General features: G+C 43.4%; 1 protein-coding gene across 2 annotated transcripts; it reads right to left on the reverse strand.

Moving 5' to 3' along the window:
• Positions 1-1,464: 1,464 nt before the first annotated feature.
• Positions 1,465-27,618, reverse strand: LOC112263409 (SWI/SNF-related matrix-associated actin-dependent regulator of chromatin subfamily A containing DEAD/H box 1B). Of its 2 annotated transcripts, XM_024439584.2 has the most exons (20): positions 27,025-27,618; positions 25,700-25,791; positions 25,443-25,538; positions 25,229-25,307; positions 24,534-25,093; positions 12,195-12,391; positions 11,556-11,646; positions 9,557-9,656; positions 9,248-9,307; positions 8,574-8,649; positions 5,470-5,605; positions 5,068-5,199; positions 4,819-4,914; positions 4,555-4,672; positions 4,094-4,209; positions 3,709-3,897; positions 3,260-3,378; positions 2,840-3,022; positions 2,417-2,526; positions 1,465-2,202 (listed from the first exon to the last, which is right to left on the reverse strand). In XM_024439584.2, the coding sequence occupies exons 1-20, from the start codon at positions 27,134-27,136 to the stop codon at positions 2,141-2,143; spliced, it is 2,724 nt and encodes a 907-aa protein (XP_024295352.2). In that variant the 5' UTR covers positions 27,137-27,618; the 3' UTR covers positions 1,465-2,140. The 2 variants fall into 2 exon arrangements, with proteins under 2 accessions (XP_024295352.2, XP_024295353.2); XM_024439585.2 differs by lacking the exon at positions 27,025-27,618 and having other exon boundaries at positions 25,649-25,790.
• Between the last annotated feature and the right edge of the window lie 218 nt (positions 27,619-27,836).

The following is a 27,836-nucleotide window of genomic DNA, read 5'->3' on the forward strand; positions in this document are numbered from 1 at the left end:
TATTTTAATGGACAAAAAAAATGAACAAGGACATTTCTAAGTGACCCCAAACTTTTGAATAGACGTGTACCTCTACTGGTATACCATTCAACCCTGGTGTTTTTCCAGACTGAATGGACTTAATTGCCTCACAAAGGGGAAAGGGGGATACCTAGTCAATTGTACAACTGAATAGATTCAATTGAAAATAGGTCTTCCATTTTTAACTCAACCCCTCTGAATCAGAGAAGTTCCTCCTCTGTAAATTGGCTTTCCCACAGGTCTTTCAGTACATTTGTTAATTTTAGATTATTATTAGGAAAGAAATCCTTACAGTTAATATCATTCAGTGGAGATAGACAATATGCTTAAAATATTATGCTTCCTCTTTCAAAATATAATTTGGTGAATCATGGATGACGGTTTCTGTAAATCATTTTTGGTAGCATTTCTATGTTGGTGTTTTTTACCTGGTAATCCCGGGTTTGTACAGCAAAGGAAAGATAGTGATGACGCTTATTGACATTGTTGCAAATTATGGGGAATAACCAATCGCAATGAGGCGTTGCAAGCTGTGTACTCTATAGCTCGCTTCAGACACCCATGGTGAATGTGACAATGGTCAAATGTTTGATATAATTTTATATAATCACTTTGCCTTCTCTTAATTATCGCCTACTATGTTGGCATGCAATTTATTTGATTTTTTAATCAATTCTGATGGTTGTTAGAAGCAGAATTTTTACAATATTAGCTTTATATCATCACTCCCGTCTAACAAATCTAAATCGCTTTGGCAACAGTAGGCCGCAGGTGAGTTGCGGATAATGTCACATACAACGTTTAAAAGGTCTATCGTTTTTTTTTTATCGAACTCATAAGCCCTAGATGCATTCAATTGTCCTACTTACAGGCATACCCAATTTAGCCTTTTTATTCTTTCTTTTTATACAAATGTGATATTGCACTACAAAGGGATAACTTGGAAGTAAGATAACGTAGGTAGTTAAATAATATGAAAGAAAAACATGTTTATTTATTAGCCTAGTCTATAAGTATTTAAGCGGATCGTGTGAAATAGGCATATAGTGAAATCATTGTCAAAGACACAGGAGATACTGTTGCATGTAGGTCTACATCATTTAAGGATTAATCATATAGAAATAGCAAAACATTTGAACAACTACAAAGTAATAGCATGAGGTGCAGGAACCACTGACTTGCTGCATTTTATTTATTATCAAGACACCTGCTCATAACACTTAACGGGTTAACTCAGCTCATGAGGTGTCCTAAATATCTGCCTACTAGGTATGACTTATGACTAATGCATAGCTTTTATTTTTGTCCATAAGAGTAGGAGTAAAATCTCTATTCTCGGCACTAATGACCAATTATCGACTCAGACACTGTGGATATGGGTCCAGATCTGACAATAAAGGAGACAAATGTACTTTCAAAATAAACCATTGAAACAAAAGAAAATAAATATTGAAATCTTTATTTCATGTTTCGACAAACCCTGTTGATGTTGCAACAAGGATATCAAAATTACAAACGGACGAGTAACAGCTTCGACAACAGTACGTCACATCACAATGATACATAAACAGAGCAGCTCTGTCACCACCTGGTATTCAGTCCCCTGCAGGACTTCATTGTATAAGGACTTCATAAGGCAGCACAGACAGAGTTGCTTTGACAAACTGTTCCCTGGCATTGTTTCAGAGCAGAGTATGGGGTGTGTTCATTAGTGCAATCCATAGCAAAACAATTTGCAACAGAAAACCGCTTGCACTGAAAATGATAATTGATTGGACAAGTTGAGGTTAGTCCCTCCCCGTTTTGGCACTTTTGCTTCCTAATGAATACACCCCAGGTGCTGCACAGAGCAGTCGCCACTGACCTTCAACGACACCCGCCATCTCTGCTACTGACAGCAAAGGCCAATAATCCCATCAACACAACCATATCATCTCCAGTGCAGACTGTCGGAAGTGCACAGCTGCGTCTCAGGTCTCAAGGGCAGAGTGAGTAGCAGGGAAAGACCCACCTATGGCAGGGTTCAGTCAGTCAGTCAGTGAGTCAGGTCAGGTCAGTCAGGGGTGGGATGCTCCAGGCTGAGTCCCAATGAAACTCCAGGGAGGGAGCTCCCGGACCCTCACAGGCCCAGCGATGCCTTGAGGAGGACGGCCATGTCCTCAGACATGGTGCCCTCATCACCTGGGCACGAAGGGGGAAAAAAAAAAAGAAAAAAAAACATACGATAATGTGATGACTCCTGTTCTCAATGTGTGTTACTGATGCATTACATGAAAAAGAGAGGGGCCATGGACACTGAGCTTTGGGTTGAGCACCTCTTTCTCACAATTAAAGACGTTGAAATGTTTGTGTGTGTATGTGGGCAAGCTCGACTGTGTCCCCCCCAGGTTCTTACCCTCCTCGGAAGCGGTCATGTCCTGCTCCAGTTTGAGCTTCTTCTGGCCCAGCTGCAGCATGCCACCCTCTATGGTGTCCTTATGGATCAGTTTGATCACCTGGACAGTCCTGTAGCAGGAGATGGACAGACACTGACCTTCAGTCATTCATCATTCATCAGTCATTCATCCATTCCCTCAGCATCACTAGATCCCCCTATTTTGTCCTCACAGTACCTTCTCTAGGGCCAGAGGGGTTTTCCTGACCACATGGCACCTCGTCACTACTAATAAAGACTTCTCTGTAAGCGAGACATCTCTCGCTACAGATCTCCCTAATGCCCAAATTTAGCCTAGCCTAACCCATACCACCCCCCTGGTCTCACCTGGTCTGGCCCCCCTCCTCTGTCTTACCTGGTCTGACCCCTCCCTGTCAGTCTCACCTAGTCTGGCCCAATCTGTGGCAGCGGTCCTCTGCCTGCTTGTCGTTGTAGGGGTTACAATCGATGTCGTGCATAATGACCACGTTGGCCGAGGTCAGGTTGATGCCCAGGCCGCCCGCCCGCGTCGACAGCAGGAACACAAAGATCTCCGGGTCCATGTTGTAGTCGTCAATCAGCACGATCCTGCACCAAACAAACAGAGGTGGGTCTAGGGATTACAGTGGCTCCGTGCATTTTCTCGACACTCTAGAAGTAGGAGATTCACTAGTAGCAGTGAGATACAATACTACCAACAATCTCAGATTTGCCAGTGAACAGCTTTTTATTTAAATGTTATATGCACTATGTCCCCAGTTACACATCCCATGGAAAAATTCTGCACACAATTATGTTAGAAAGAACCCACCCAACCCAGCTCACCTGTCTGCTATGGGTGTGGAGCCATCCAGTCGGACGTAGCGGTGGCCCAGGTGTTTAAGCAGAATCTCCACAATGTCCAGCATCATGGTGAACTGACTGAAGAGTACCACCCGGTCTCCCTGCCGAGAGAGCAGAGCACAGCACAGCCACATCACATATCGGGTGTATTCACGAGGAACCAAAACGGGACAAAACAAGTGGGACAAACCTGAAATAAGATACACTTGTTTTCAATCCAAAATGTTTTGCTACTGTGAGCACTAATGAACACACCCCGTGAAACGATCTGAACATGGCAGATCGAAATATAATGACTAGAGATAAACTTGATTCCACACCATACTACAATGTACATCCTCCAGAACAGGCCCAAGGAGGGACGAGGCAAAACTCAAGAAAGAGTCAGGAAAAACACTCAAAACAGAGTAATAACTAGTCTCTCTCCTTACCTTGGTCTTAAGTGTGGCCAGTAGCGTCTGGAGCAGGTGGAACTTCCCGGAGTCCAGCAGTAGGTCTTTCTCCAGCTGGTATTTGTGCAGCGACGAGTACTGCTGGCACAGCCGGTGAAGCTCAAAGTCCGACATCACCGCCATGTCCTCCTGGATCAGCACCGGGTCCGCGTCCAAATGGGTCGGCTCCTAGGGGGAGGGGGATGAATAAAAATATACATATTGAGAAAGACAGACAAAAAAGGGAGAGAGGGTTGACAGAAAGACAGAAGAGATAAGGGTGGTAAACGTAGTTTCTGAGGAGATTAACTTACTTGATTTATATAAATCTACAGAAAGAAAAAAAACTAGGACACAAACACAAAATGGCCAATAAAGCAGCAACCTTGAGCATGAGGTGACTCATGGCCTCGAGTCGCTCTGTGGTGTAGTACTGCCGGTGGAGCAGAGGGTGGTTGGCCATCTTCCTCAACTGCATCATCACGTTGCACAGCACTTTCTCTACACAGAGATGGAGATGATGTGAGCGAGTGGTTGAGCATGCGAGAGAGAGCGAGAGCGAAGGAGAGAGAAAACAGTTTAGTTGAAATTAGGGCACAGGATGTAAGATGCCGATCACACAAACACGCTTATTGTGCCAGCTATGCACCACCCGTCTCTCACGCCACTGCTGTAACACTACACTGAGTATGGTGAAGATTTCCCTAGACCCTGATCTTGGGTCAGTGTAGCACTTTCCCCCACTAATGGATAAGATTAGGATTGGGAGAGTAAAATCTGATCCTAGATGTGCATTTAGGAGAAACTTCACCCTGGACCTACACTACAGTTCAGTGCAGTACATACTCTCTCCGATGGCAGACTTCTTGAGCTTGCCCACCATGTTCTGGTAAAGCAGCTGCTGCTTCTCGCTCATGGTGCAGAATTCCAGCCTCTCCTCCTTCGCTGGCAGCTGCTTAAGAACCTGAGAGAGAGACACACACACACACACACAAACGAGTGCAATACGCACACGAGCGCACGCACAACCCCCCCCACACACATCTTTAAATATCACATTGTGAACCATCCAGTATTTCTCAGTGTAAGTCACTTTGGGAGTGTCCTTACCTCGCTCTTAACTCGTCTGAGGATGAAAGGTTTCATGATGAGTTTAGCCTGGGCGATGCGGTCCCTCTCAAAACGACTCTGTTCCTCATGGGATTTCTACCACACAAACATCAAGACACACATCCTGCTGTGAGAGTCCCACTTAACATGAGGGGAGTGGGACCAGGGTCTGTACTCACAAAATGTCTCAGACGGACTGCTGATCTAGGATCAGAATATTTCTATGCCAAACTTGACCCTTGACCTTACCATGGAGAACATCTTGGCTATCTGCGCGGTGCTGCTGGAGAACATGGAGGGCATGATGAAGTTGAGCAGCGACATCAGCTCCAGCAGGTTGTTCTGCAGAGGGGTGCCGGTCAGGAGCAGCCGGTGCTCCGCCTGGGGACACACAGAGACAGGTGGTCAGACAGGGAATCAGGGAGACACGCAGGGACAAACAGGTAGACAGACAGAGACACGGGGACAGACGGAGACAGGGAGTCAGAAACACAGACAGCGAGAAGGAGCCAGGCAGACAGAGTCAGGAATGTCCGAGAGATTCAGAAAAACACTGATGGCTAGACAGAGAGACATCAACTCTATTGCACACGACAACTGCTTCTACCTCTTGTCAATGGGGAAGTGTGAGGTGTTGTGCCGTGAACTAACGTTGATGGCCATGAGGTGGCGGTAACGGAGGGAGTTCATGTTCTTCAGCATGTGGCCCTCGTCGAACACGGCATACTTCAGTCTGAGCTTGCGGAAGAGGCTGCGGTCGCTGTCGTTGCCGATGGCCAGATTGTAGCTGCGCAGAGAGAAATTACACCCAAACATGAGCATTTGTAGTTGAACTTACATTCTGTATGTAGACCTACATCACACACACACACACACACACACTAGGGAATGCTTCAGCACATTTAAGAAGCAAGGCCTTTTAGTTCCAGTGAATTCCCGGTATGTATCTAATTGACTCATTGTGTTGTCAACACACAGGTTTGGAAACGTAGCCTGGGAGATTCAGCAGTCTTCATTTCCCATATGGCTGCCTCAAACAGTGAGTAATGCTCATTAATATCAATCATTAATGCATTACAAAGTGCTTTTCTGGTTCAGACAGACACGTACGTAGCCCATTAAAACACCCCTCAAGGTTCTGGGGTGAAGTTGCCCCAAGACGCTGATCTGGGGCAACTGCATTTCCCCACCCAATGGTTAAGGTTAGGATCGGGGGAGGGGAAGCTGATCCTAGATCTGCACCTAGTGGAAACATCAACCCGGAGCAGCTGATAGTCACAATGTCAAGTACAGAGGACGCAATGCTCTTCCCTTCCACTAGAGCTCATTGTGGTTCCACCAATAGACTGAAACCTAAATCAAATCAAATTTTATTGTCACATACACATGGTTAGCAGATGTTAATGCGAGTGTAGCGAAATGCTTGTGCTTCTAGTTCCGACAATGCAGTAATAACGAACAAGTAATCTAACTAACAATTCCAAAAAAACTACTGTCTTATAACAGTGTAAGGGGATAAAGAATATGTACATAAGGATATATGAATGAGTGATGGTACAGAGCAGCATAGGCAAGATATAGTAGATGATATCGAGTACAGTATATACATATGAGATAAGTATGTAAACCAAGTGGCATAGTTAAAGTGGCTAGTGATACATGTATTACATAAGGATGCAGTCGATGATATAGAGTACAGTATATACGTATGCATATGAGATGAATAATGTAGGGTATGTAACATTATATAAGGTAGCATTGTTTAAAGTGGCTAGTGATATATTTTACATCATTTCCCATCAATTCCCATTATTAAAGTGGCTGGAGTTGAGTCAGTGTCATTGACAGTGTGTTGGCAGCAGCCACTCAATGTTAGTGGTGGCTGTTTAACAGTCTGATGGCCTTGAGATAGAAGCTGTTTTTCAGTCTCTCGGTCCCAGCTTTGATGCACCTGTACTGACCTCGCCTTCTGGATGACAGCGGGGTGAACAGGCAGTGGCTCGGGTGGTTGATGTCCTTGATGATCTTTATGGCCTTCCTGTAGCATCGGGTGGTGTAGGTGTCCTGGAGGGCAGGTAGTTTGCCCCCGGTGATGCGTTGTGCAGACCTCACTACCCTCTGGAGAGCCTTACGGTTGAGGGCGGTGCAGTTGCCATACCAGGCTGTGATACAGCCCGCCAGGATGCTCTCGATTGTGCATCTGTAGAAGTTTGTGAGTGCTTTTGGTGACAAGCCAAATTTCTTCAGCCTCCTGAGGTTGAAGAGGCACTGCTGCGCCTTCTTCACGATGCTGTCTGTGTGAGTGGACCAATTCAGTTTGTCTGTGATGTGTATGCCGAGGAACTTAAAACTTGCTACCCTCTCCACTACTGTTCCATCGATGTGGATGGGGGGGTGTTCCCTCTGCTGTTTCCTGAAGTCCACAATCATCTCCTTAGTTTTGTTGACGTTGAGTGTGAGGTTATTTTCCTGACACCACACTCCGAGGGCCCTCACCTCCTCCCTGTAGGCCGTCTCGTCGTTGTTGGTAATCAAGCCTATCACTGTTGTGTCGTCCGCAAACTTGATGATTGAGTTGGAGGCGTGCGTGGCCACGCAGTCGTGGGTGAACAGGGAGTACAGGAGAGGGCTCAGAACGCACCCTTGTGGGGCCCCAGTGTTGAGGATCAGCGGGGAGGAGATGTTGTTGCCTACCCTCACCGCCTGGGGGCGGCCCGTCAGGAAGTCCAGTACCCAGTTGCACAGGGCGGGGTCGAGACCCAGGGTCTCGAGCTTGATGACGAGCTTGGAGGGTACTATGGTGTTGAATGCCGAGCTGTAGTCGATGAACAGCATTCTCACATAGGTATTCCTCTTGTCCAGATGGGTTAGGGCAGTGTGCAGTGTGGTTGAGATTGCATCGTCTGTGGACCTATTTGGGCGGTAAGCAAATTGGAGTGGGTCAAGGGTGTCAGGTAGGGTGGAGGTGATGTGGTCCTTGACTAGTCTCTCAAAGCACTTCATGATGACGGATGTGAGTGCTACGGGGCGGTAGTCGTTTAGCTCAGTTACCTTAGCTTTCTTGGGAACAGGAACAATGGTGGCCCTCTTGAAGCATGTGGGAACAGCAGACTGGTATATAGATTGATTGAATATGTCCGTAAACACACCGGCCAGCTGGTCTGCGCATGCTCTGAGGGCGCGGCTGGGGATGCCGTCTGGGCCTGCAGCCTTGCGAGGGTTAACACGTTTAAATGTCTTACTCACTTCGGCTGCAGTGAAGGAGAGACCGCATGTTTCCGTTGCAGGCCGTGTCAGTGGCACTGTATTGTCCTCAAAGCGGGCAAAAAAGTTATTTAGTCTGCCTGGGAGCAAGACATCCTGGTCCGTGACTGGGCTGGGTTTCTTCCTGTAGTCCGTGATTGACTGTAGACCCTGCCACATGCCTCTTGTGTCTGAGCCGTTGAATTGAGATTCTACTTTGTCTCTGTACTGGCGCTTAGCTTGTTTGATAGACTTGCGGAGGGAATAGCTGCACTGTTTGTATTCAGTCATGTTACCAGACACCTTGCCCTGATTAAAAGCAGTGGTTCGTGCCTTCAGTTTCACACGAATGCTGCCATCAATCCACGGTTTCTGGTTAGGGAATGTTTTAATCGTTGCTATGGGAACGACATCTTCAACGCACGTTCTAATGAACTCGCACACCGTATCAGCGTATTCGTCAATGTTGTTGTCTGACGCAATCCGACAATATTGTGTGTATGTGTACTCACGTGGACACGATGACGTTGAAGTCCACCTGATTGCTGAGGATGTCATGTCGCAGGTACCGCCGGTCCTCCACAGAGCCTGAACATACAACAGGGGGTGTATTCATTAGCGATGGGGGCAAGACATCTGTACAGTTACATATCGGGATATTATTGTTTACGATATATTGTATCGTATCATCTTGACAATATCACAATATTATTTTGGCACTAGTTGGTTGCACCTGCACCAAAACGCCTGTATTTCTCCTTTACAGCTTGATCTCCATCTTCTTTAAAATAGGGAGTCAATTTGTTTTCAGCCATTTGATTTCCATGACTGACCAAAACTCATTTTCTCATGGCTCTCTTGTCCCTCTGCAGCAGACATTTGGTAAGCAATATGTTTGGAACACGGAATCGCAAAAAACTAAAATCACCGTATCGAATCGCAATACACATAGAATCACAAGAATCGCAATACATATCGTATCAGCACCTAAGTGACGTGATAATATCATATTGTGAGGTCCCTGGCAATTCCCAGCCCTAGTATTCATCATGAAAAGAGTGTTTCTGTTTGGACAAGTTCAGGTTAGTCCCTCCCCGCTTCGGCCCATCTTCTTCCACTTGGCTCCTAGGGAATACAACCCGGCTTAGACTCACAGCTATGGATGATAAGGGAGAAAACGACTCACCGTAGTAGACTAACACCTTGAGACTAGGGCACCACAGCTTTAGCTCACGAACCCAGTTATCTATAGAGAAAATACAGGTCAATTCAATCCAGTCCAATTGATAATATCTGTCATGTTTGGCATAATGTTTTGTTTCGGCTGAGTAAAGGGCAACGGTCGTTTAATGTGAAATGGTCACAGGTTTTTCACAAAACAGAAACATGCCAATAATACACTAATCCTTTGCTTAGGTCATGTTTTCTATTAGTGGTTATAAACAGGCTTAAAGTGGTTATAAAGTGACTGGCATGACGTGAGTAGAGCCCTTACCAAGGGTGGAGGAGGGCACAGTAATGAGGTGGGGGCCGTCGATGCCGTCCTGGTGCAGTCTGCCCAGGAAGGCTATGGCTTGGATGGTCTTTCCCAAACCCTGATTTGGTAGAAGAAAGAAAGACGATTTAAGAGAGATCGCGAGCGAGAGAAAGAGTGATAGAGATCCACATCTGCACTTCAAAGTATCAGTCTAAAACAGCATCACGAAGCCCCAGGTTTCATATAAGGACTTCAATCCCACACTGGCAATCTAACAGAATTTAACCAGGGGTTGCAACTGTTTCAGGAAACAGAACCGAAAAAGTTCCAAACTCTGATTTAAACCAAACAAGGCACCCCCCTTTCCCTTTTGAATGTTAAAATAAATATTTATCACCCATTCCTTTAGTTCTCTCTGTCTGTGTGTAGCACCCTGCAGGTGCTACACCCACACACAATATTACTCAAATGTTCACTTATCTAAATCTGTTACGTATTCATAAGTGTAGACTGTAGCAAACCGTTTGGCAACGGAAAATGTCTTGCAACAAAAACAATAGTTTCTGATTGGACAAGTTCAGGTTAGTCCCACCCTGTTTCAGACTGTTTGCTTTCTAGTGAATACACCCCTGTTGAGGCATTTCTACACCATCTTGCCACAGTATATTATGTTTTCTGTTGGTAACAGTTCTAGAACACAGGGAGGGGGAAATTCACAGAATTAAAAAAAATCATACTATATGTGGTTAAGACCCAAATGGCACCCTATTCGCTAAGGGCTCTGGTCAAAAGTAGTGCACTATACACCGAGTGTGAAAAACATTAGGAACACCTTCCTAATATTGAGTTGCACCCCATTTTGTCCTCAAAACCGCCTCAATTTGTCAGGGCACGGACTATACAAGATGTCGAAAGCTTTCCACAGGGATGCTGGCCCATGTTGACTCCAATGCTTCCCACAGTTGTGTCAAGTTGGCTGGATGTCCTTTGGGTGGTGGAAAATTCTTGAAACACACGGGAAACGGTTGAGCGTGAAAAACCCAGCAGCATTGCAGTTCTTGACACAAACCGTTGCGCCTGGCACCTACTATCATACCCTGTTCAACGGCAATTCAATATGATTTTAGTCTTGCCCATTCACCCTCTGAATGGCACAAATACACAATGCAGGTCTCAATTGTCTCCAGGCTTAAAAATCCTTCTTTAACCTGTCTCCTCCCCTTCATCTACACTGATTGAAGTGGATTCAACAAATGACATCAATAAGGGATCATAGCGTCATCTATGTCATGGAAAGAACAGGTGTTCCTAATGATTTGTACACTCAAGTGTATAAGGAATAGAGTGCCATTTGGGACACATCTAATGTATTCTCAAAAGCAGTGTTCACAATGGCAATTGGAAGTGACTAAAATCCTATTGATTTGCATATCCAATTGAAAGGGGGACAGGCCGTCATTGTAAAATAATAATTAGTTCTTAACTGACTTGTCTAGTTAAATAAAGGTGAAATAAAAAAATCTATCTAGCTTGTTAATTGCTACAAACAAATGTTTGCATGTGTTCGAGAGATAAACAGCTACCTAGCTGTCTAGTTGACTGCTGTGGCTAGCCAAAAAGGACTTGTTTTGAGAGTTGGATCGGCTTATCCTTTGAGACGTTAAGTGTTCTTATCCTATGCTTTTGAACATTCAAAGCAACTGGGAAACGTCCATGGCAGGCATTGTTGTCACATTTGCAAAAAGCAGTGTTCACTAACTTCTGAGTGACAGGAAGCACGAACACCACCAATCAGCCTACACCACGGCACACACACCCACCATTACTATGACAACTAGTGTAGCCTTGTCAGAAATTCACTGCTGTCTGAATACACAAATTCGATAATGGTCACTTGTAACTTTCTGTCAGTAGACATAAAAATATATATATTTAAAAATATATATATTTTTAAATATCTATATTTGAGCATTAAGACCTGCAGTGTGAAGGCAGCTTAAGGGGTAAACCATCTCACCATCTCGTCAGCCAGGATTCCATTCAGCTTGTGTTGGTGCAGCAGGAGAAGCCACTTCAGCCCAATCAGCTGGTAGGGTTTCAACTGCAACCTGCATGGCAACCAATCACAGTGCAAGACATTCACAGACAAACCAATCATAATACAAGACCTTCAACGACAAACCAAACAAGACATTTAGAGGCAAAAAAAAGTATCTGTGAATTATGGCATAACAACCTATTTAACTGTGATGTGACAGTTGTTTAATGGGGTTAACAAAAGGTTTATTATTTTATTCCTTTTAGACAAATCATATCAGACGTGGGGTTAACCGTTTTGAGAATACATCCATTATGCCATGGTAAATGGATAACTGGATTACCATGGTATTTACTTAGCATTTGGATTTATCTATTAGTTACAACAATGAGGAGTTGTTCTCCCAGTCTGAATATAAAAGTATATATTCCAAATGGAATCATATCCTAGACTCTTTACGGCACTATTTTTGACCAGGACCCATAGGGCTACCCATAGGGCTCTGGTCAAAAGTAGTGCACGATATAGGGAAGAGGATGCCATTTGGGACACAGGCTATAGTAGATTAGATGCAATCGTCTATGAATCAGGACAGCAGTGGAAGTTGAGCTCACTTACTTTCTGTTGAGTACTGAGGGCTGGGTCATGGAGCCCATGTCCTTGTCTATGACCTGGGTGACTCCCTTTACCATCTTGCCCGAGATGGTCTGGCACTTGGACATGAGGCCCTGGACCACGGCTCTCTCCCTCAGCACCACCCTGCAGCCCAGCAGCAGCTCTGCAGACAGGCCGTTCTCTTTGTGGAACACCTCCTCCTGAGAAACGGACACACAGCGAGACAGACCAGAGAGGCAGAGACAAAGAAAGAGGTGTCGACAACCAGTCCAAACGCTCTGATCTTTTTCTTCTGACATGATAGTCAGGCAATTGTATTGTTCTACAACAAAGCCAAACCATGATTAACAGATAGCCACTTATGTCATGATTGAGGACTATAGTACAGTGGGCCAACTGAATTCAGGCCACAATCATAACATCTCCAACCTGCTGGTGGTGGAGCGTTTCCAAGTTAAAAAGGGCTTTGTGGCTTTTCACTTCATAAGTGAAATCTGTTCTGCCTTATTATTATTATTATACGACCACGCTGGTCATTTATGTACATTTGAACATCTTGGCCATGTTCTGTTATAATCTCCACCCGGCACAGCCAGAAGAGGACTGGCCACCCCACATAGCCTGGTTCCTCTCTAGGTTTCTTCCTAGGTTTTGGCCTTTCTAGGGAGTTTTCCCTAGCCACCGTGCTTCTACACCTGCATTGCTTGCTGTGTGGGGTTTTAGGCTGAGTTTCTGTACAGCACTTTGAGATATCAGCTGATGTACGAAGGGCTATATAAATCAATTTGATTTGATAAGTGTCCAAACGGTGTCCAATTGAAAAAGCATATTTTGACCAATCAAATCAAACTTTATTTGTCACGCCAAATACAACAAGTGTAGAACTAACCGTGAAATGCTTACTTACAAGCCCTTAACCAACAATGCAGTTCAAGAAAGTTATTATTATATTTATATTTACCAAATAAATTAAACAAAAAAATAATAAAACCACAATAAAATAACAATAACGAGGCATGTGCAGGGGTACAGGTTAGTCAAGATCATTTGTACATGTAGGTAAATAGTGTAAATAGTCCAGTGGCCATTTGATTAATTGTTCAGCAGTCTTATGGCTTGGGGGTAGAAGCTGTTAAGGAGCCTTTTAAGAAGCTGTTAAGGAGCTTCTGCTACTGCTTGCCGTGCGGTAGCAGAGAACACAGTCTATGACAATTTTTTGGGCTTTCCTCTGACACCGCCTAGTATATAGGTCCTGGACGGCAGGAAGCTTGGCCCCAGTGATGTACTGGACCGTACGCACTACCCTCTGTTGCGCCTTATGGTTAGATGCCGAGCAGTTGCCATATCAGGCGGTGATGCAACCGGTCAGTTTGCTCTCGATTGTGCAGCTGAAGAACTTTTTGAGGATCTGGGGACCCATGACAAATATTTTCAGTCTCCTGAGGGGGAAAAGGTGTTGTCGTGCCCTCTTCACGACTGTCTTGGTGTGTTTGGACCATGATAGTTCGTTGGTGATGTGGACACCAAGGAACTTGAAACTCTCGACCCGCTCCACTACAGCCCCGTCGATGTTAAGGGGGCCTGTTCGGCCTGCCTTTTCCTGTAGTCCACGATCGGCTCCTTTGCCTTGCTCACACTGAGGGAGAGTGTTGGTCATCGTTGTCGGTGATCAGGCCAACAGTGGTTCCTCCTTTAAAAGTTGTGTCATACTGCGGCACACCTTGCGTGCTGCCGCAGCATTCTGTGGCACGTCATTTAATTGCCAGCCATTTTTTCTGTTACTGCAAGTTAGTGGTAGTTTGACCACCAGAGGGCATCTTTGAGAAGGGTTTGATAGTCTTCCATATTAGCATTACCAGAGACGGGGAGGGCACGTGGGAGACCGGGGTTCAATTCCCTGACGGGGAGCAATGAGTAGGCTGTCCTTGTAAATAAGAATTTGTTCTTAACTGACTCCATATGTGTTATTTCTTAGTTGTGATGTCTTCACTATTATTATATATTGTAGAAAATAGTCAAAATAAAGAACAATCCTGGAATGAGTAGGTGTGTCCAAACTTTTGACTGGTAGCATAACCATAGCTCTAACTCCACCTTGGTCGTTAGGGCAAATCTGGTCTGCGATAGGACGGGGGGAGGGGGGTTCACACCTAGCTCGTATATTAGACTATTCTTTAGTAAAGGTTGAATAGTCTACTGTTCAGCTATTAGCCCGCCTCACCAACTTGCAACAAATGGATGTCTTTTTGTTGAGAGCAAAACTTTATTTTCAATCAAAAATAATTGTTCTGAAAGCAAAAACGAGGCTTCAAAGTAAAAAAATATAAAATATTTTGTAATAATTTAAAAGTAGCGAACTCGCACCACGGGACTGAGAGGTACCCAGCATCACAGCTCCAGACCACCACAAGGGGGAGTTAGAGAACTCTTTATGCATTTGGGTCCCAAGGTTTTTATATGACCAATCATAGAGTGGTTCTAATGACACATTTTTACACGAGCTACCTGTGGCGTTCTTCAACAAAGATGGCTGAAAAATTATTACCGTGGAACCAAATGTAAGTAGTTATAACATCAAGCAAAATATGTACAATTGAGAGGAATAAGTTCATGTAGAGACAAACATTTGTGCATCTTTGTGTCACAAAGTTAATTTACGAAAATTGCTATTTAGCAAGTTATCTGACTAGCTAACATTAGCCAGCTAGCTACTGTTATGACAGGATAACAAATTTGTAATTTGTGTGTTTAGTATTTTAGGGACTCGGGAGAAAACCAGCAAACCAGGCTGTCGTCTTGTGAAACAGTGGATGTAAAGAATCTAGCTAGCTAAAGCATTTACTGCAAATTGAATGTACAATTGTGGAAGCTTGCCTTGCAATGCAGCTGAAGTAACATTGCTAGCTAACTATTTACTTGCTTATTGTGTAGAGGAGGATAAAAATAAATGTATGCCTATGGATGTGTAGCTAGCTACAGTATGTAGCCAATATATGTATGGACCCTAAGACATTTGGTATGAATATTAGATCAGAACCTATCTATGAACCTCAGCTACCATAGTTGTTGTATCAATTTCAAGTCTGAATGGCAATAATTAAGCCTATGGATAGCATAGAATATGATAACTTTACTGTGCCAAGGAAGCAAGTCCAACAGTTTAAGTCGGAAGTTTACATACACTTATGTTGGAGTCATTAAAACTCGTTTTTCAACCACTCCACAAATTTCTTGTTAACAAACTATAGTTTTGGCAAGTCGGTTAGGACATCTACTTTGTGCATGACAAGACATTTTTCCAAGAATTGTTTCACTGTATCACAATTCCAATGGGTCAGAAGTTTACATACACTAAGTTGACTGTGTCTTTAAACAGCTTAGAACATTCCAGAAAATTGTGTCATGGCTTTAGAAGCTTCTGATAGGCTAATTGACATCATTTGAGTCAATTGTAGGTGTATCTGTGGATGTATTTCAAGGCCTACCTTCAAACTCAGTGCCTCTTTGCTTGACTTCATGGGAAAATCAAAAGAAATCAGCCAAGACCTCAGAAAAAAAGTTGTTGACCTCCACAATTCTGGTATCATCCTTTTGAGCAATTTCCAAATGACTGAAGGTACCGCATTCATCTATACAAACAGTACGCAAGTATAAACACCATGAGACAACGCAGCCGTCATACCGCTCAGGAAGGAGGTGGTTTTTTCTCCTAGAGATGAATGTACTTTGGTGCAAAAAGTGCAAATCAATCCCAGAACAGCAGCAAAGGACCATGTTAAGATGCTGGAGGAAACAGGTACAAAAGTATCTATATCCACAGTAAAACGAGTCCTATATCAACATAACCTGAAAGGCCGCTCAGCAAGGAAGAAGTCACTGCTCCAAAACCGCCATAAAAAAGCCAGACTACGGTTTGCAACTGCACATGGGGACAAAGATCGTAATTATTGGAAAAATGTCCTCTGGTCTGATGAAACAAAAATAGAACTGTTTGGCCATAATGACCATTATGTTTGGAGGAAAGAGGGGGATGCTTGCAAGCTGAAGAACACCATCCCAACCATGAAGCACGGGGGTGGCAACATCATGTTGTGGGGGGTGCTTTGCTGCAGGAGGGTCTGGTGCACTTCACAAACTAGATGGCATCATGAGGTAGGAAAATTATGTGGATATATTGAAGCAACATCTCAAGACATCAGTCAGGAAGTTAAAGCTTGGTCGCAAATGGGTCTTCCAAATGGACAATGTCCCCAAGCATACTTCCAAAGTTGTGGCAAAATGGCTTAAGGACAACCAAGTCAAGGTATTGGAGTGACCATCACAAAGCACTGACATCAGTCCCTATAGAAATGTTGTAGGCAGACCTGAAAAAGCGCTTGCGAGCAAGGCGGCCTACAACCCTGACCCAGTTACACCAGCTCTGTCAGGAGGAATGGGACAAAATTCAACCAACTTATTGTGGGAAGCTTGTGGAAGGCTACCCAAACATTTGACCCAAGGTAAACAATTTAAAAGGCAACACTACCAAATACTAATTAAGTGCATGTAAACTTCTGACCCACGGGGAATGTGATGAAAGAAATAGAAGCTGAAAGAAATAATTCTCTACTATTATTCTGACATTTCGCATTCTTAAAATAAAGTGGTGATCCTAACTGACCTAAGAGAGGGATTTTTTACTAGGATTAAATTTCAGGAATTGTGAAAAACTGAGTTTGAATCTATTTGGCTAAGGTGGATGTAAACTTCTGACTTCAACTGTATATACATGTAATGTAGTCATTACCACGCATGAGATTCCCACATTGTAACCTGTACATTGAATATATTCACTGATCATGTACTCTTCCTTGGCAAATTACGGTGCGGTTCAGGTATTTCTCTGAGACATTATTTTTCAGTCATATCAAACTCCATTATTTGAATGATGCTGTGTCTGCATGTATGTATTACAATTATACACTTCAACAGCGTTTACCACTCCTGCTCCTGGGACATCAATGATTACACATTGTAACTATGCAATAGACTAGAAACATGATTTAAGTAAAGGCTGATTTGTAATTCATATAAACAGCAAAAAAACTATGCATATAGTATTTCAATGAGATACAGTACTTAATTTCAACCAGGGGAGAATGTGAAACGCTTTATTGAAAGAAGTTCATTACCCAGGTGTTATAAATACATAAAACATGCATTATAATTATGATAATTATAATATTATAAATACAAATTCAATCTGTACTTTAATGCACATATGGTGTGCATTATAAAACGAGGAATAAAGAAGAGGTGGGGAGAGAGGTGTAGAAGACAAAGGGAATGAGGTAAGAACAGCAGCAGACAGCATATGATTAATGAATTTCAGTGCTACCCTAATATTCTCTCAGTTCATCATAATTGCGGTGTCTCCTAACCAGCCTTGGGCCCCCAGTTGGGCCGAAGGTTATCTTAAGAGTGGGTGAGGTGACGATGACTGGCATCCTCTCTCACATCAAAACATACCTGCAGATGAGAGACAGATTGATAGAGAAAGAGCATGATTAAGCCTTGTTTTTTTATTCTAACACGGTCAGTCATCATAATCATCAGGAGGTGAAACGCAAAACTGACCCTGGATCAGTAACTGTGTTACGTTCCCCAGTTTATGTGTTGTAGTTTGTGTATTTGCATGTGTTTATTTCAGGAAATGGCTTCCTGAAATCCCTCAAGCAGCTGATTGGTCGACTCCATGGCTAAGTGGAGAGCTGACCCCGCCCCCTCGTCAAGACACAGCTGTCTCCAATTACCCATTCCTTCTGAAGCTATATAAAAGCCAGTGTTCTGTTCAGGAGAGAGATTTTGGAGGTAGGGATTGCTGAGAGAGATTTTGCTAGAGGTAGATTTTCTGGGAGGTCATTGCAGAGATTTTGCTAGAGAGATTTGCTAGAGAGATTTGCTAGAGATTTGGGAGGTAGGGATTGCTGAGAGAGATTTTGCTAGAGGTTGATTCTGCTGGGAGGACCACCCCCTGTAAAGCAAAAGCAAAGAAAGGAGAGGGGGGGGCTTTGAGATTTACTATCTTACCTGCCTACCCACTACTTACCTAATTTAGCACCACCTGGTGCCCTAACCAAAATACAGGGGGTGGTCCGCCCAGGTCTTACCTAGTGTGCCTAGACAGTGAATATACTACGGGTATATGTATGCCCGCGGGCCTCTTGCCTAAGCACTCCCAAGGTGCCTTCCCCTTCCCCCCTGGGAACAAATGAAACAATTTCACAAACAAACTAAGAAACAAAAGGACATCAAATAAGCTTTATCTGAGCAACAAACTCACAAAACATACCAACTCTCAGCAATGAACTCCCAGCAGAATCAACCTCTGGCAAAATCTCTCGCAAAATCTCTGCAATGACCTCCCAGAAAATCTACCTCTAGCAAAATCTCTCTCAGCAATCCCTACGTCAAATCTCTCTCCTTAACAGAACACTGGCTTTTATATAGCTTCAGAAGGAATGGGTAATTGGAGACAGCTGTGTCTTGACGAGGGGGCGGGGTCAGCTCTCCACTTAGCCATGGAGTCGACCAATCAGCTGCTTGAGGGATTTCAGGAAGCCATTTCCTGAAATAAACACATGCAAATACACAAACTACAACACAAAATGGGGAACGAAACACTCTGGGACAACTACATCTCTGTCTGTATTTCAATGTAAAACATCTCTTTAATAATACTTCCTGTTGACCCAACTAAGTGACCTATGATCATGCTGTGCCCTCTGTCAGCCAGTTCAGATCCGGGAGGGGTTCACCAACACAGCTGATATAACTTAGAGGATTTAGGGAGAAGGGGGAGAGGGATGAAGTGAAGAAGAGAGACTATTATTGTGTGTGTGGTCTCACCAGGTGTCCAACCTAAGTGGCTACAGAGTACTTTATGCTGAAAACCAGACATTAGGACAAACAATAGAAGATAATGTCAATAGAAGATACTGTATGTGATGCAGACACCTATCGGAGTGTACTTGAAACATTTAAATATAGAGGGCTATGTGTCTCACCACTTGGTAATTGCAAGGCTAACCCCCAGGGAAATCATGACTTGGCAGCAACAGATAGCAACAGATAGTCCCCTGAAACTGGCTGTGTTTATGTGGTGTAAATCTTAAAATTAGCAGCTGACATCTTAGGGGTTTTTAATTAATGCATGTGAGACAGGTTCCATGTACAACAAGACAGGCAGAGATGAAGAGAGAAAAAGAACACAGAACTGTTTAATTACCTCTGGTTATGAACACTTCTGCCATAGCTTCCGCGGCCTGTTCCTCGGACAGTGAACATCTGGCAATATCTACATTTTCGACCCGTTGATCAGCTCGCTCTCTGAAAATAAAGAAAATAGCTTATTTTTTGTAGATATCAATCTAAAGCAGCAGATGTAATTTTCAGGATACGTCAATACAGCACAGAAAGCTTAACACCAGACTGATATTGTGGTTGCTCATTAGGTGATGGGAAATATGCAATGATACCTGCATCATCTACACACTGCAAAGACTCCCTAACTCTTTGTGACAGACATTGTGTTCTTTCATCCTTCTGTCAAAAAAAAGCTAACCGTTACACTGTCATGAAGTATGATTATATATCGACTATGAAACAAATATGACATGGCCTGCTTATGAGTTGCCATGAAAGAAAGTTAGATTAATTCAACTGAAAATGGCGAGAACGCTAATTGCTTTTGGTTAGCTTGAGAATAATAATTGCATGACTTATCACTACGGTATGGATTTATATAATATAGTAGAATTTTATAAACCTACACTGAATCGTAGGAGCTAACTACTAGCTATTTAAAATTTGGAAGGAAAAACGCCCAGTGCTGCTTACCTGAGATGCCATCATCACACAGTCCTTCTTCGTAGATGTCCGCTATGACTTCCTTTGTGTCAGGAAAAAGTTGCTTTCAGAACAATTATTTTTGATTGAATTTTTTTTTTAAAGAAGTGTTTTTCTAACAACAAAAAGGCACAAATGTACCTCCATAGCATATAACAATTTGCCTGTGAATAACCACACCTTCATACAAACGTGCTACTGTATGCAGAATTCTTGACGCACAACCGATGCTGCTGCCATATTCTGCCAGCACGCCCACAAGTGAGCCACTCAGGCGCAGAATGATGATGTGTGGGAGAGGGAAAGGAACGAGAATGGGAACAACAACAATTTGTTGCAAGTTGGGGAGGAGGGCTAATAGCTGAACAATAGAGACTATTCAACCTTAACTATCACAGACCAGATCTGCCCTAATGACCAAGGGGTAGCTTGCTACTCAATGTCATAAAGTAATGACTGTTCAAATAAGTTACCTTACGCATTATATTTGATAGCTACGCTGTCCTTACGAACTACATAGCATATCATTACAACAGTATGTACCGGTATGTTAGCTAGCTACCTAACGTTAGTAGTTATATAACAAACTTGCCAGTATAGTAACTATAGGCAAAACTACCCAACATTTATTGACTTGAGTATTCCAGTCATTCTTAGCTTGGCTAAATGGTATAGTCATTGTGCTTTCTCAATGGACATTCGGATGCCTTCATAAATTCGCTCTGGCTATCTATAGGCTGGACAATAGAACGAGTCAAAATTCACCCGAGGCTGAAGAACAGCTTAAGAACATTGGCTAAGCTGGAACACTAGCTCGAGCCCAAAGCAAATGAATGGAATTGAACATTCGCAGAGCCTGTTTTGACCGGAGTGATGCTTAGAATTCTTTCACCTAAATGGCACAAAAAAATGTATCCCCTTTTTATTTTACCACTACAATCTGTTCGTCGGACAAAACTGGAAAAAAAACTACTTGTGTAGAAAGTAAATATCCGCACCTCGATGGTGTCAACTGCGCTTATGTCTGCGTAATGAGAAAGTAGGGAAAAATAAAACCTGACTATTTCTGGTTTAGCGATCGATGACAAACGAGCTCACTGCCAGACTTACAAAGAGGAGATTCTCCTGATTAAAATGGTGCCAGACTTGAAAAGAATCTAAATACACATTGCGAGATATTTGCCCAAATAGACAGACATGCCTATATTTCCCCCATAGGAAACAATGGGAAGACCGCGTTGGTCCAATATTATTTTGTTGTGGTTTACATTTTAACTATAAAACAACAGGAGCAGGTCTCATTGCCAACATTAGCGAAGCAGGCATTGTGACGTTGAACAATAAGCTGGGAATAGAACGTTCGGAAGGTGAGTTGGTGCTCAATAGAACTAACAGGAGCTGGCAGGGTGAAAAATGCACTAAAATAAGGCCTGTTTTTTCATGATTACTTCAAAACGACAGCAAGCAGCTGGGAAATATGGTCAAATTATGAAACTGGTCCAGCCTACTATCGACATGGATATCATGTGTCCAGCCTACTATCTACATGGATTTCAGAGCACTCTCGTCTGAGTTTACCAGAGCGCAGAATAATTCATTTGAGCACTCAACACCCGTTGAATATGGCCGGTGTCAGTAAACGTCGGGGGAAAAAAGCATAATTAAATTGTTTCCAGCACAGTTACCAACGCTCTGGATAACACGAACACGTGCTTGACTGCCGTTGTAAGGCCAGAACGCTCAAATCAACCGTTCTTGTCGGCCCGAAAGTCCAGTGCGTGATCCGAGAGCGAAACGGTCTGAATTTACAAACTGACAATGCTCTGAATTTATGAGCGTCACGTTGTAGAGTGCCATATTTTCTGTTCCATCCCAACGGAAACTCAGAGGGTTTTTCATTTTTCATGGAATAGAAACACCATTAATCAAATTACTTAAGAAAGTACCAGCCAAAAGTTTGGACACACCTACTCATTCTAGGATTTGGAGAATAATAGTGAAGACATCAGAACTATGATATAACACCGGTCTCCAGCGTGCCCCGCATTCTGTAGTACAGACATGCCCTACTCTCCCTTATGTAAGGAATTAGGCACTTTCCCATGTTTACTACAGTATGTATTGTAGACTGCACAGTAGCCTAATAAACAAAAACACATTTCATTAATAAAATAATGGAGAAAAAAAACACTTTCAAAATGTAGATGTTGATTTAGTTATGGATCCATAACTAATTACTATGGGAATAATTATCACTGATTTACAGAAATATTGGAACAATGTTGTGTAATGAAGGCAAACAATTTAGAATGTGCCAATCCTGTAACCTACTCCCGAGAATTATGTTGTACAGCGCCATATTTTCCATTCCATCCTAATGGAAACCCTGAGGGTTTCATTTTTCCCTGAATAGAAACACCATAATATTTATTAATTTCTTCAAATCAATCCTATGTTATTACAAAAAAGGTTTTAACTTCTCTGGTACTGCCAATACGGAACACTATCAAATGCTTCTCAAAAGTGCCCTCTGATGGTCAAACTAGCAGTAACTTGCAGTAAAAGAAAAAAATGGCTGAGAATTAAATTACGTGCCACAGAACATTGCATGCAAGGTGTGCTGCAGTATGACGCAACTTTTAAAGGAGGAACCACTGTAGGGTGTTCCTTTTGTCCAGGTGGGAAAGGACAGTGTGGAGTGCGATTAAGATTGCGTCATCTGTGGATCTTTTGGGGCGGTATGCGAATTGGAGTGGGTCTCGGGTATCCGGAAGGATGCCGTTTATGTGCGCCATGACCAGCCTTTCAAAGCATTTCATGGCTACCAACCTGAGTGCTACAGGGCGGTAATAATTTAGGCAGGTTGCCGTGGGTAAAATAATGTTAATTGTGTAGACAATCATCTAAAGAAAGTCAATGGTCCAAACCTCAAGTCTATCATAATCTGTTCAAACGTTACTAGAGTTTGTACACTTGTGGAATGGACAAAATTAGGATGACAAAATATAGGTCCATTATATTTTCTAGATCATTTATATCTCAAATCAACTTTTATTGGTCACAGATGTTAGCAGGCGTTAATGCGAGTGTAGCAAAATGCTTGTGCTTCTAGTTCCGACCATGCAGTAATATCTTACAATTCTCACACTCATTCTTATGTTTAATAAATGTATTGTATAGTGTGTGTGTGGCAGGCTTACAATGACGGCAAAAAACAACATTTGAGAGTGCGCTGACCCTGGTGCTAGAGGGGGTACGCGGCTGGAAGTTGAATGTTTGAAGGAATACAGAACTATAAAAAGTTTGGGAACCACTGGCATAGGATAAATACACTTCAACATGAAATCAAAACACATTAGTAAGCCGTCGGCTGTATTCAGCACTTGAAGGATTGAGAGTGTTGTTTACTCTGTAATGACACTCTTGCAATGGATAAGAGGTGGAAAATGGCATACTATTCCCTATATAGGCTCTGAGTGGCACAGCGGTCTAAGGCACTGCATCTCAGTGCAACAGGCGTCACTGCAGCCCCTGGTTCAAATCCAGGCTGCGTCACATCTGGCCGTGATTGGGAGTCCCATAGGGTGAGGCACAATTGAATCAGGGTTGTCCGGGTTTGGCCGGAGTATGCCATTATTGTAAATAAGAATTTGTTCTTAAATGACTTGCCTAGTGAAATAAAGGTTCAATAAAAAATATAGTGCAAGATTTTTCCCTTGAACCATATGGGTCCTGGTCAAAAGTAGTGCACTATATAAGGAAAAGGGTGCCTTTTGGGACACAAGCCAGAGTTCTACTCACGACAGGCCATGCGACTCCAGATGGCTGCTGGGGTGTTTTGGACCAAAAATCTAACTAGTTCTTTGTTCCAGTAGGTAACATTTCTACCACGCTTTTATTTTTACAGGGGAGCGTGACCAGAAAGATACCAAGCTGTGATATTTTATGAACACATCTAGATTGAGAAGATATAGACTACAGTTATTTTCAGTGATAATGGAGAGGAAAAAACATCTCAGAGAGAGGGGGGAATCTGTGGACACTCAACACATTAAAATTTGATGGACCATCTTTAGCATCTCTATAATTGAAGTTCTCATACATTCCCTTTAAAAAACTGAGGATGTAACGCATCCCAGCAGCAGTGAAAGTAACACACACACGCTCTCTGAACGTACCATTCAAGGCACCGACACTCTTCAAAATCAACTAACACCTGTTGTGCCTTCATTCCTCCCTGCAGTTTCCATGTTTAATAGAACCTCATCTTGTTCTAACCTGCTGGGTTTACCTTGTGGAGGAGCAGACCCACTGTGCAACACAGCTGGCAGTGACACAACCGAGATTGCTCTATTACATAATACATGACGTATGCCATTTAACAGACGCTTTTATACAAAGTGACTTAGTCATGCATGCTTACATTTTTCGTATGGGTAGGTTTCTCTTACTCACCAGGTCCTGCCAAACAGCAAAGGGCCGTAGCTCCACAATCTTCTGGGCCTTCTTCAACGAGCAGCCGGCGATGAGGGACAGCTCATCCAGCGAGGCCTCCTGGAAGAAGCTCAGGATCTGGCCTTTGAGCGTGGATGTGCCCGCATCCTCCGCCACAAAATCTAGCTCGTCGTCCTCGCCCTCAAACTCACTGCTGGCCCCTTCCGTGTCCTCATCCTCCGAGCTGCTGGCCCTTTCGTAGGAGGCGCGAATCTTCCTCTTCCTCTCCGACGCCTCCTTCTTAGCCACGCTGGTCCCGTTGGAGAGCTTCTGGCTGGTAGAAGTCGAAGAGGAGGACGAGGAGTTAGGCCTAGATTCAGGTGCAGGTTTCTTAAACAGCCATTTCAGAGCGGAAGCATTGCTTCGCCTGGCCTCCTCCTTGCTATCCTTAGACTCCCAACGGTCTCTGCTCGGCTTGGCATCACTCTTTGCTTTGCTTGGTTTGGCATTACTCTTGGCATTCAGTTCCTTTTGCTTGACTTCAGGGGAGCTGGATACTTCAGGTGCACTAGAGTCTTCATCTTCAGCAGAAGAATCAGTAAAAAAGGGCACAGTGAGGAATATAACGAGTACAGTACAAAAAAATATAGTATATAGTGGTTGTAGCAGCACATTATCAGTGATGTTTCAACTGGGTGAGGACAGTGTCATCTCACCTGGGTCCGAGAACATGCGCAGCACCTCCAGGGCGTCATCCACGTTCCACTCATGTTCCTGGAGCACGGACCTCAGTTCCTAGAGAGTGACAGACGGGGTAGAATAAAACACTCTTCATTAAGATGTGGATTCTCTCACCTGTAGTGTCATGATCATGTCTCTACCGAGGTGTATGTGGCTGCCCTGTCAACGTCTGACAACAGTCCCCCTCACCTCCTTATCCTGGTCGGGGAACTTCCTCTGCAGTTTCCTGACCATGGCCTCCCGTCTCTCCCAGCTGGGCTCTGCTCCCTCCTCAGAGTCTTCAGGCTGGAAGATCAGACCGCAGTGAAGGTTAAGAAGATGCAACAGCACAGTGACTGCCTGGGGTGTTTTTTTTTGTGCACACCGTAGCAAAATGTTTTGAAACAAAAACACACCTTTCTTAATGGTCAAGTTCAGGCCTGTTTGGTTGCTAGTCCCAGTCTTACCAGAGACGATCTCCTCTTCTTACTGGGCTGCGGAACCACATCGCTGTCTTGGGAACTGCTGGAGCCACCCTGTTTCCTCTTTCGCGTTGAGTCTGGACAAAAAATTGTGTCAATGTGTGGGGAGATACACATGCCAGATGACCAAGCCAACTTCTGGTTTGGTCCTTTTTTTCCTTCTTCATGTTTTACCAATGGCAGACAAAGCCCTATAACCATCATTACAATGAGGTCCAGGCTATGTTGTCATGAGCGGAAGAAAACATGGCATAACCATGGAAAACACTGGTCAAGCTGTGTTTGGGGGTGCGGTAGGGACAGGCTGCAACCTGCTGTCTATGATGTTAGTAAATGAAAGATACCTTTGTCACCAAACATCAGGCATGAGGCTACGGCACCATCCAAAGTGCTTGTGGGGATTCGATCTTGCAACCTTTCGGTTACTAGTCCAACGCTCTAACCACTAAGCTACGCTTGGGGGCTGCGCTAGAGCAGTATCTGTGAGACAAGGGTGGATACTGAAGGGGCCCGGGGTCAGGAATTTAAAAACATACATGTCTGTATCACAGAAAATGCCAGATCTATAATATCTGTAAAAAGCTCACATAGTTGAGGTCACAAACTCCAAACAGTTGTCACTGACTAGTTGGATATTCATTTCCCAGTGAGCAAAAATGTCTGTACTTACAGCATTCATAGAAATTCTTTCAGGTTTTTGCTTTGGCAGACCTTTATTTTTTATTGACATTTGTCAATGAAACTCATGAATGCAACCGTTTATGTACAATGGTTTTGTGTTCTAATTGTAGCCTTCGTTGTCCTGAAAATAAAACGGTAAAAAATAAAATAAAATACACTTCACTGTGAGGATACATCTAAGGCTGGATATGCAGATACATGGAAGTAAGATAAATGAAAAGCGGATTTTCGCTGGGATCTCGGGACTGATTTAAAGCGAGGCCCATAGCCTAGGTATGCTGTTGTTGTTAGCTACCCGTTCCCCACCAAAAACATAGTTTAATTAGCTAACGGTAGTCATATATTTAGCTAGCGCGACTGTTAACTGACGCCCAGAGAAAGCCACTGATAACGCTAGCTAGCTAGCTGTCTGTCTAGTTAGTGTTGTTGGCGACCAAGCAAGTCAGTGGCTGTCACCTGCGACAGTGACAGCCAACGTTAGCTAGCTAGATGTCAACAGTCAGTATCTGCAAAGTTATCCCCACGGATATAACTATGCGTTGTAAAAACCTTTGTTACAGGGGTGGATGTTAGCTAACGTTACATTAATGATGGCTGGCTAGTGGCTACTGTCATCGAGCAAATCATACCTGGTTTATTCTCCTTTCCCGACTCTGGACATGCGGAACCGCTGTATTTGTCCTGGTTTGATGTCGGCTTATTCTTGTCAAAACGAAACCGCTCTAAATTAAATAGACTCATTTTCAAACGGCAAGTATTAAACGTTACACAGCTAGCACGCAAGAGAGGTCAGGTCTTTGTCTCGGTACAAAATATTCCTTATTCTGACTATCGAAAGCTGCTAGCTACGATTACCATGAATTGTATGAATACCGTTAACTAGCAAGCCAGTCACGTGTTACTCGTTTGAAAGCCGATCTCAACAGTTTAAGTATGTCAGTACTCAAAATATCTAACGATAAACTCACCAATAACACATTTCAAAATGCGTTCATTAATTTAGATATACAAGTTAAAACTATAGCTACAAAACATAACTATCTTACTTCCCCCGCGAACTCACACTGCGGCGAAAGACTATAAAAACGCTATCTATTGGTCAAGATAACTCAGGAATGGACCAATAGTAAGAAAAAAAAGATACTAAAGCCGAGACCGGCGTTACACTTCCGGCACCATGTTACCACAGATAGAACAATGAGACAGATATTTCACTGGATGTTTCAATATGAAGCATCCGCTTGGTGTTTCCACTCACTAACAAATATGGTAGTGAGAGGAAGCCCACTGGCGGGCAGTAGGAGAAGATTGAACGAGATCGGTTTTGGCCGACATTCTGCAAATTTTCTCATCGATGAAACATTTGATCTCAATACAGTTTTCTCATTCCAAAACTAGAATATGTTTTGACCAGAGTGGACTAAGGTTTGTAAACTTTAAC

This window comes from Oncorhynchus tshawytscha, linkage group LG12 (genome assembly GCF_018296145.1).
Source record: "Oncorhynchus tshawytscha isolate Ot180627B linkage group LG12, Otsh_v2.0, whole genome shotgun sequence".
In the NCBI taxonomy this organism is placed as follows: Eukaryota; Metazoa; Chordata; class Actinopteri; order Salmoniformes; family Salmonidae; genus Oncorhynchus; species Oncorhynchus tshawytscha.